Genomic DNA, 10,623 nt, shown 5'->3' on the forward strand with positions numbered 1-10,623 from the left:
GCCTTTCTTTCCAATGATATCCTTTCAATCTTCAATCATCATCATTATCATCACAATTCTTTGTTTTTTTTCGCTTCTCTTGTTGTTGCTGTTTTTTTTCCTGTTTACTTCTTGATGTTTCCTTGTTTACTTTACGGATTGTTATTACCTTAACACCACTTTAACCTCCCAAAGGATTTGCTTTTCTCGTTTATCCAATTCCAAGGGTATTATCGTATTCTTTCACAGTCTTTACTATGATAACAACATTCAAGGAATAGGCATAAGCAACAAGAATCATCAACATTAAACAGGGTAAACAGAAGAAAGGAATAGAGAGAATCACATGAAAAGCTGGAAACTCTAAAAAAAACTTTACTTGCTAAATGACACTTATTGTGATAAACATTTTCTGATGAAAATGGGCGAAAAGCGAAAAACAAATGATTTGATAAACTTTCATTTATCACAATAAATAAGGTTAAATTATTGAGGCCAAATAAAAAGATCACAATGAATATTTTTCAACTTCGACATTGACTTCAGTTTACTTCCATTTTGAAAGATGTTCAAGATGAAATTTTCAGAGTTGTTCAGTATTTCTGTTACAAAAACTCTGACCTCACTTTGATGGGTAACACTTGGTATCACAATCAACCCTTTAGTTTAATTGTATTGGCAAATGAATGAACCAAATAAGTTGATCTGAATTTGTGCTGAAATTACAAAATTGCAAAATAATGATTGAAAAAACTGTTTAAACACACAAAAGCAAATGCATGCTAAAATTAGAAAGGTTAATGAAAAGCTACAATAATGATGAATATTTCAATTAGAAAAGTTCATTTCTCTTTTTTTTCTCTCGCCATGATTTCCTCTCAACTCCTTGTTCCTCTTTGCCTTCATCTTTTCAGATAAAGGGTATCTGAATGAGAAACATGAGTAGGTGTGGTGGTGGTCCATTGAATGGTCAACAATTTTGATTGATACCATTGAGAATGGTGGAATGATAATTGCTAATGATTTGCAATTGATACTCATTGTCGGTTGATAACAATATAATGATCAGTCACGTCAAAAGCAATTGTGAAAACTCCTCTTGTGTTCATTGTCTGTGTTAAATGATGATGATATTGAAAGGCCAGACTAATATGATAATAATGATAATAAACCTCTAAATTGGTGAATTGTGAACATAAAGTTACCAGTTAAATGGCAACTCAAGATAAACACTGGATTCGGGTTGAAAGGCAGAGTTTCAGGGGGAAAAGGCATATGGAATGGAAAAGAGTTAATCAGTTATCTATTAATAATTTACACTGTTAATGAGCACATTTTTGTGGTCAAAAATTGGTCAAGCCAAGAGAAGAGGAAAAATAGTAATCATTATTTATCGTCAATTAATCAACTGAAATCAATGTAAAGGATAAGAAGACAGTAAAATGTATAAATCAAATCATGTTATCAATCGAACCAGTTTTACTTGGATAATCAAGTTGAACATTATTTATCCATATTTTATCCATTCATTGATATTCAATTATATTCATTTTGTATTCATGATGTTATCCAAAAGAGAAAAAAAAACGAAAATTATTGTTTTTCTTATCAACTTCATGCAAGATTAATGTTCAATATTGATCTATTCATTGACTATTTTAGACTTTTTTAGTTGAGTTGAAATTGTTTTACTCGTTGAATCTCGTTTGCTGTTGAATCTAATCAACCAAATTGAAGGAATTAGTTTGTCTGTTAAAGATTAATTCATGATGATGCTTTAATCATCAACTTGAATGGTCAATTGCACCTTCAACTTGTCTAATTTGACCTTTCAAATCTCTTTTTATTCTTGTTCTTTTTCTTTCTTCTGGCCATTATCTGATTACAATTAAAAGGTTTCCTTTGCTGTTCAGCCAACACTTGATAATCTGTTTAAACCTAATCCAATTGCAATTTCATTGTTGAATCACAAGATGAGTTGATGAGTCCATCAACCATTGATCTAACAATTGGTTAATCTGTTGATTATCGTTAACCTAATCCTTGCCATTTCAATCAGTGTCAATTGACTATTGTGATTGAACCTTGCATATTATATGATTAAAGCAACATTAATATTGGAATCTCGAGAGATTTTTTAATACATTTTATGGTGGAAAAGCTTTCATTTGATGAATCTTCCATTCACTGTAATTGAATTTTATATCAATTTTGTTTCACTTTTACTAGTCTTTAATGTAAATAAAAATTGATGTTGCCGCAAGGTTTCACCAAATCAACCAATTCTAATTGTTTAATAGCAACAAGGAGAAGAAAAATGGTTCCAATTTCAATTGTTGATTAAGTTTTTTTTCTTCACTTTTCACAGTTTCAACCTTTTCATGGCAACCAATTTCTTCGTCCAATTTTATAATACAATTTTCACGATTGTCCTTTAAATCAGCTAATAATAATGATAATGATAAACATTGAAACTCGATTCCCAGTTGCATTCAATTTTCCCACAAGTTTCCATGCTAATGAAATGTGAATCAAGAGTTGTTACCAAAAAGCAAAAAATGAAGGTTAAATGGTTATGGTAATAATGTTTGTTTTCAGCTTTTCAACACTTCAACTAATCAACCCAATATTTTCTGGTTCAGATTTTTCCATTTTCACTCATTCGTTACAAAGACAAGTTCAATGTTGAACGATTTGCTATTTAAAGATTATCATTCCCTTAAACTTTGATAACATTTACTAAATTCAACTCATCTCAACATCTAATTAACCCAAAATTTTCTGGTTAACATTTTTCTAGAAATTATTATTTCCATTTTTCTTTCCATTCTTTTCAATGAAAGTGAAGACATTTTTCAATGTTGAACTCATTTACTATTTAAACTATCATTCCCTTACAATTTGATAACATTTACTCGATATTTATTGTCACTTATTAAAACTCTTTACCTTGTCTCATCCTTAGTAACGGAGAGTGGCCTTATCATGTGGACTCAACTTGTGGCGGTCATCTTGTATAGTTGCAATGTTTACACTTATTCCTAGCCAATGTAAACAAAACTGGTTAACCTGATTCATCTTTTCATTTTCATCTTTCACTTTTTGTCAACCTCTTCATCAAAGTTAAAATTTTACAATAAAAATTATGCTTTTTATTCAACACTAAATAACTCCAAAAAAAGACCAAAACTTGTAATAATACTTTTAATTGAAAAATGCTTAGTAAAATGAAATAAAATGTTAATAGAGTTGATTATTGAAATGTATTTTTCGTCTTGCTTTCTTTCCCTTTCCATATCAAGAGTAAAATTAGATTCAAAAGTGATTCCTGATAATAGATGAACCTTGATGAGCCTGTTAAAGGGACATTATTAGCCTTTTAGTAGATACCTGTCAACAGTTGTAGTCTTATAAATGATACTTGATACTCCTGAAAGAGCATGGAAAAAGTTCATCCCTGAAGCATCTTTTGAGTCACTCAACTCCCACTAATCATCCTCATGTTAGTCTCTCTCTCTCTCTTTATCTTTCATGGTCATCATACATGATATAATCTTGATCCCTTTGAATAATACTCTGGAGAGTTTTGGCTACAGAAGTAAAGGAAAGAAAGAAAAAGTTAAACGATTTTACTTCTCTTCTTCCAGGTAAGAGTAATGATGATGAGTTGCACTGGTTGGGATGATGAAAGCATGAGATGGTGAGTCGAGGGTGGATAAGGTAAGGATGGACAATATTTATCCTCTTTAAATGGAAAACCATTAATGGCTGGTAGAAAGGAATTGTTATGATAATTTGATGATTTACTCTGCATTTTCATCTTCACTCTCATCATTATCATCATTAAAATTATTTCTTACTCCAAGTCTGTTATTAGGACGGAAACATGGACAAAACCATTTATGTAATCAAATTAGTTGCATTATTATTATCCGTTTAATGGGCAGCTCGAGCTTGTACAACCTGCAATTATAAACATCACAAGTGACCTAATAATGAATTTCATTCTCATTCATATTCAATTTTCACTCGAATCGACTTTTCTCAAAATATCAATTTTCGCCATTCTATTGGAACAATTATTCTTTTGTTTCAACTTTTTTTTGGACTTTAATGCTTCTTTGAGTTCGACAGTTTTTGAACATTTTTAGTTTTTTATTCATTCATGATGATGGATAATGAAAAGAGAAATAAAAATTTCGATTCATTGTTTGCTCTTCTAATGAATCATTTTCCCTTTACTTCTCATTTCACAAAGTATTTTCATTTCCATCTTAAGGTTCAATTTAACGTTAATCTTTTCACTCTCAAGATCATTAAATGTCAATGCATTTGTTGCTTCTAATCATGAAAATGACCCAGGGTCACTTAGTGAAAAGCATGGACTGGAAAGAGCAAAAAGACTAAACTAAATTAAACTAAAGACCCACTACAAATGCAGCCAAATGAATGAATTTATTCTGAAATGAAGGGAGGAAAAAAATAGTTCTGGTTCCTTTCAATCGACTTTTATTGTTATTAGAAAGTCTTTAAAGGTTATTTCTGTTTTTCCCTTGTCTGATGCTTCTGTAACAATTAGTAGGAAAATAAAACAAAAAAAAGACGGTCATGATTTTAAATGATAGTTGAATGATACCAATGGTCATCCTCATCATCTTCATCATGAACATCATACCATTATCATCACCATAAGTCTCATCTGTTTCACCAACAGGAGACTGTATGCCCATCACTGTATGACCAACATTGACAAAGTTCACATCAACATCTCTTAATAAACCATTTTGGTCAATAAGCTAGTAGACACCAGAAATTATCATTATCATCTTCATCACAAGATCATTACCATTATCTTCCGAATTGACCATTTAAAGATAAATTTCCTTCTCAGAAGTGAACCTGCGAAAGACGTTACAGTAACTGCCTCTTAACCTTAACCTAGAGACTCAACCATTGCCCATCAAAACTAACATCTTGAGTTGGTCCAATGAATGATCTTTAAACGCTTTTTTATTGTTATTTCATTTTCATCTTTGATTGTGGAATATTGTAAAGTAAATTGAGTTTTTTTATCAAGAGAAGCTTATTAAGCTCTGAGTTGATCTTTTGATTGATTTCACTTAATTGTGATTAAACTTCAATTTGAATTATGTAAAATGAAAAGAGATTTTGATTCAATGGATTGGCTCTCATCAAAGTGAACCGATGATTGATGCATTTGTGTTTGCGCTAATCAAACTAATCAAGAAATAATTTATTCATCTCAATATGAGGCCAATTAATTCTCTAATGCATTTAAACATGAACTAATTAAAGATAATTATATATACATCAATTATCATCTTTAACCATATTGATGTTGTAACTACATTGTAATCAAAATTCATTAAATTGTCTATTCTTTTGTAATAAACAAAACTCTTCATTCAATCCATTTCAACGTTTCTTTTGTTGCAACTCACTGTTTCAACTAAATCTATACATTTATTTCAATTCATTTTGATTACTTTTAATCATAAAGATATAATTTTTTCTTCTTCGCCTTTACTTTTCTTTATCATTCTATCCGTTTTCATACTCGAGGAAACTCCCTGTTTTCAACTGGGAGTGAATATTATTGTTGAGATTGTTTGCATTATATCGTGATAATTGTCTCGTTTTTTTGTCAAGTGATAAAAGATGATAGAAATTAAAAATTGGCAATTTGAATTTTGTTTGCAATTTTCAAACTTGAAGGTGAACAAGGAATTAGATTAGTTCTGTAAAGATTCTCATGAAATTCTGGCAAAAATTTTTCATTTTGATTTATACATTTCCATCAACAACTCAAAATATAAATTACAAAAGTATATTTTCAAGAAAGTTTTCAGCTGAGGAACAAAAGGATTCTAAACTGAAACGAGATTTCATGGTTATGAAACTGTCAAGGGAAATGTTTATGGGAACAAGTTATCAAGAGTTAAGTTGATGTATGATTTAATAATCAGATTAAAGGTATCAACATGTTTATAATAAAATCTGTTGGTTTTTGTTAACGTTCACAATTAATTCAGCTCATACACGAAAACAATACACTTGGTTGAAAGATTTATTAAAAAAGTGTTAATCAATTGAAAAGAACTAAGACATTCACACTCGATATTTTCAATTTTCTCGTTCAAATTAAGCTTGGGTTGTTTATGAATGACCTTTCACATTGAATAACTATCATGTTTAATAATGCTTCCATTAACAGTTTACATTACAGTAGTTATAAAAAGTCCTCTTCTGGACCAACTTGTCCCACCTGGACCAACTTTAGGTGCCTCTTCTGGACCAACATAAAGTCCTCTTCTGGACCAAATTGTCCTCTTCTGAACCAAATTTTATTCTCAATTTTTTCTTTTTCTAAAACAAAGTGTCCCCTCTGGACATGTCCGGGTCTGGACCAACATAGAGTATATAAGACTAAGTTGAACACAATCTTTCTAAAAATGGACCCTGAGACTTATAAGAATATAATCAAGATCTTATTAGTCTTGATAATCATTATTGTTATTTTTTTACGTACTTTCTACCGACCTACAAGTGAATATGTCATCAAACTCGCTTAATTATTCAATAGCTAATATTGTAAGTTTATGGAAGATAATCGGGCCTTTCAAATTAGAGATTGACAATACTAATAGAAAAAAGAGATTCAATGCTCAAATCTTAAGGAAAAAAGGTGTATTTCTTGTTTTTGGATCAGGAAAAGTAATCGCTACTGGATTTAAAGAAGTTCAGCTAGTTCCTCATCACCATCTACTTCATCACCATCTCCATTACCATCTCTTTCAACAAACCCCATTGAGCGTTTCTATCAAAGAATGATGACACCTGGTCCATTAGGTGGTAAAGTGAAGGATTTATTTACCCTTATGGAAACATATTCATCGTATGATGAAAGTGAAAAAGACAAGGTGAAAACCGTTGTAAAATCTGTTCTTTATAATATGTTAAAAAACGGAATCGACCAGAATGGATTTCATGAGGTAAAAAAACTGAAAAAAGAAATAAGCGATATCGACAAAAAAGTGAACAAGGAGGCGAAAAAGGTTGAAAAGATTTTCAACGTAAATATGCAGCTAAAAGAAATGTTGGCAATTAAAAACAATAGTGATTTAGGATTTGCTCAATATGCACTTAAAGAGCTACAAAGATTAACAAAAGTTCCTCACGATTTGCTCGAAGAAAGGAGTAGAGGATTATAATTTTATGTATTTAAATAGGTCAATTCAATGTAAAATTGATAAAAAAATCCAGCAGAAAATTCATTGTTTAATTGCAAAATAAAGGTTAAATTTGATAAACAAAAGTTTTCCCACGCTCCCTTACCCCTTGAAAATTAATTAAAATTTGGTCCAGAAGAGGACAAGAGGAATAATGAAAAATTAAGCAAAAAATTTGGTCCAGAAGAGGCACCTAAAGTTGGTCCAGGTGGGACAAGTTGGTCCAGAAGAGGACTTTTTATAACTACTCATTACAATTATATTCAATAATTTACTATTTATTAGCGAGATACAGGAACCATGATCAAATAAAATTTTTATCGGTACTGAATTGATACAACCCTGTATGCGAACGTGGAAAGTTTTATTAGATTAGGCTGATAGTTAAAATCGTCTTCATTTTGGGTGAAAGAAGAAGAGTAGTGAGTAAAAGTCCGGTTCCAGGACAAAAAGGTGTCGGGCAAATGACAAGAAAAGACAATGAGATTGAGAGTGCGAAATAACAACACTAGCACTAATGGAATCGATTTTATGGCCTAATAAACCCACAAAGTTCAAGTCTGATTCCGGACACTTTGCTCTTCTCTAATATGCTAGCTTGTGTCGTCCAATAAAGAGATGCTCAATATCTTGTTGCCATTCTCATTGACTTTTACTCTCTTTGTTAATCAAAATAAAAAATTTGTCAAAATGGATGTTATTCACTCGTATATTATTAAACAATAAAAGTAAAAATAACAGCATGAGGCTCATACTTGGACAAGCATGAAATATACGTTTTGAATTTACTGGTTGGGTAAAAATTGATCTTGCCGTTGTCAATTTGACCATCTTAGACTTGATGAAAGAGCGAGTCATCTTTGCTGTTGAACAAGTGAAATTTGGCTTTTGCAATATGTTTTGATTTAAACTATCAAGTATCTAGATGATCAATCTCAATGGACCATGATGATCATTGGCTATTGTTATACAGAAACATTTTCAATGGTTCATTTGATGGAAACAAATAATAAACAAAAATATTTATCAAGCAACAAAAAAGCAAGTATTCAAGATAAAAATGAAAGATCAATAGAGGAGACAACAAAAGAATGAATATAAAAATGAAAGTAATATGAAATTATTCAAACATTCATGTCGATTATAATCATTCGCATGAAGTATCATTTGTATTACAACAAACGGAAACATTGAGTGCGAAATTGACCCGAAATCTGATTGACTCTTTACAATTGACCATAAAAAAGCAAATCAAATTAACCATCATTATGTATCATCAGCTATTTAATAAAACAAGAGACAATCTAAAGGACAAATTAACTTGAACCATTTGAACCCAGTAAATGGTTATGAATAATTATTACACAGGCAACAATAAGAAGCAAACAATTTACAGAGATTTACCTTTTTCGTCCTCATTTTAATAGTAAACCTTTAATCTTGTTTCACCTTTTATTATTTAATAATTGGTGCTTCTGTTGATTCACTTGTTAACCTAATAATATTTAATATTAATAATGATTTGGCATTAAAAGTTAATCCAATTCTGTTGAGGTTAAGTCGACTGCTTGTTAAGGTACATCATTATATCTTGCAAATGAATCTCAATTGTTTTCACTCTTTTCACTTTTAATCATTAATAATCAACTCATTTTCAACTCTTTTTTTTCCTCGTCATTTTATATTCTCATTTTGCCCTTGCAAAGGTAACAATAGGTAAAGTCTCAAAGGATTGTATCATCATTTGGATAATAATCATTGCTCTTTCCAAGTTGAATGTGACCTCAACGACAACAATTTTCATGCAATTATAAACATCGAATGGTAAAAGGTGAGATTGGAGAAGAAGAAGAAGAAATGAAAATAAGATTCCATGATAGTCATGATAACTGTTATTTATTATAATTTAACGATAACCCGATTCTGTTGCTGTCTAAACCTTTCGATGGAAACCATTTTGTCTCATTTATTTGGCTATTTATTTGTATTGATGTGCTTTAAAATACAAAGTAAAGTGTAAGGATCGGTTGACAGGAGAAACATGAATTACAATTTACCTTCAATATTGATAGTGATTCTGGAAACACCATTTAGTAACCATTTGAGTTTGACTTGGAAATGGTTTGGCAAACGAAACATTTACCATTTACCTTTCAAGCAAAATTATTTTTTTACCTTTACACTTTAATTTTCACAGTTGCTCCAAATGCCTATTAACCAGCAAATCTTAATCACTATTTAATAACCCAAAATGTTCATCTCGCCTTGAGCTGTTATTACCATTCTGTTCAATTATACTCTTTTAGATTGAAATTGAATCTACAGTTGAATCTCACACTTTACTGAGTATAAAGTTGAAATATCTGTAAAAGATATTCAGTTAACTGTATTAATTAACAAGTCTGTTTACAGTTTAATTTTGAAGTTACAATTAAATTTAAACCTTGCTTCAAGGGAAAGGAAAATGATTAAAAAGCAAATCAAGTTTGAGTCGTCATTAAAGTCGTCATTTTGTGTAAAATTGAAAATTCAATATTGAAAAGTGAATCTCATCAAATTGCCTTGATTTTGTTTGCCTTTTTTTTCCTTGTATCTCAAATTTCAAGCCAAGTTCAACAACCAATTGATCATGACTTAATCATTATTTTGTTTCACAATGAAAGAGATTCAAGGAATTAAAAGTTGAAATCTTTTGTTCTATTGATTTTTCAGCTTTTTGCTGACACAATCTTCAGCTTGATCCTTTGCTTTCCTGTTGATATTTTCATCTATTCCTCTTGTTGAACAAAAAAAAGCTGGAAAACCTCAGACTTGAAAAAATATGATAAAGATGAGAAGGAAGAAGAAGGAGGGAAAATTTTCCGGACAAAACTTCCTATTTGTGAATGGAATCCATTGAAAGTCTTATACTGTAACATGAAAGTGAAGAAAATCTCATTGAAATGCTGAATTATTAAAAGGTTGGAAAAGTGAATGAATTATTATTTTAAAATGAGTTAACATTGTGATTATGATTGGTGAAAATGTTGAAAATTACGAAAAAAGGTTCAACAATTTAGCTTATAAATTGATTTATAAAGCTGCCAGAAGCTTTAAAAGACTGTCAATCTTTGAAAGATTTACCAGTTTTAAGGAAACTATTGTTTCACTTTTAGCTTTTTAGTCCGTTATTTCCGTTAAATTGTCAACAATTTAGCCTTTAAATAATGTTTCCAGTGATAATAATGCGTATCAAAGCATCAATTTAAGTCTGTTTGTCATTAACTACAGTCAATGGTTCAGTTTTTATCCCAATCTGGACGTTAGTTTTTTTTCCTGGTAATGATTCAATTGAATGAATTTTTCCACTTTCATTATCACTGTTGAAATGGTTAATAAAGTTGATTGATTTGAA

General features: G+C 30.4%; 1 protein-coding gene across 1 annotated transcript in view; it reads left to right on the plus strand.

The window, feature by feature from the left end:
- Positions 1-3,241, plus strand: part of LOC107361843 (uncharacterized) — a 31,982-nt gene extending 28,741 nt beyond the window's left edge. The window contains exon 8 of the mRNA XM_015928773.3: positions 2,945-3,241. Within this exon, the coding sequence (XP_015784259.1) occupies positions 2,945-3,024 (80 nt within the window). The 3' untranslated portion in view covers positions 3,025-3,241. The remainder of the gene's footprint in view (positions 1-2,944) is intronic.
- The last annotated feature ends 7,382 nt before the right edge of the window (positions 3,242-10,623 follow it).

The sequence above is a fragment of the Tetranychus urticae genome, chromosome 1 (genome assembly GCF_039701765.1).
Source record: "Tetranychus urticae isolate SD_2017Ah chromosome 1, NJAU_TeUrti_SD_1.0, whole genome shotgun sequence".
In the NCBI taxonomy this organism is placed as follows: domain Eukaryota; kingdom Metazoa; phylum Arthropoda; class Arachnida; order Trombidiformes; family Tetranychidae; genus Tetranychus; species Tetranychus urticae.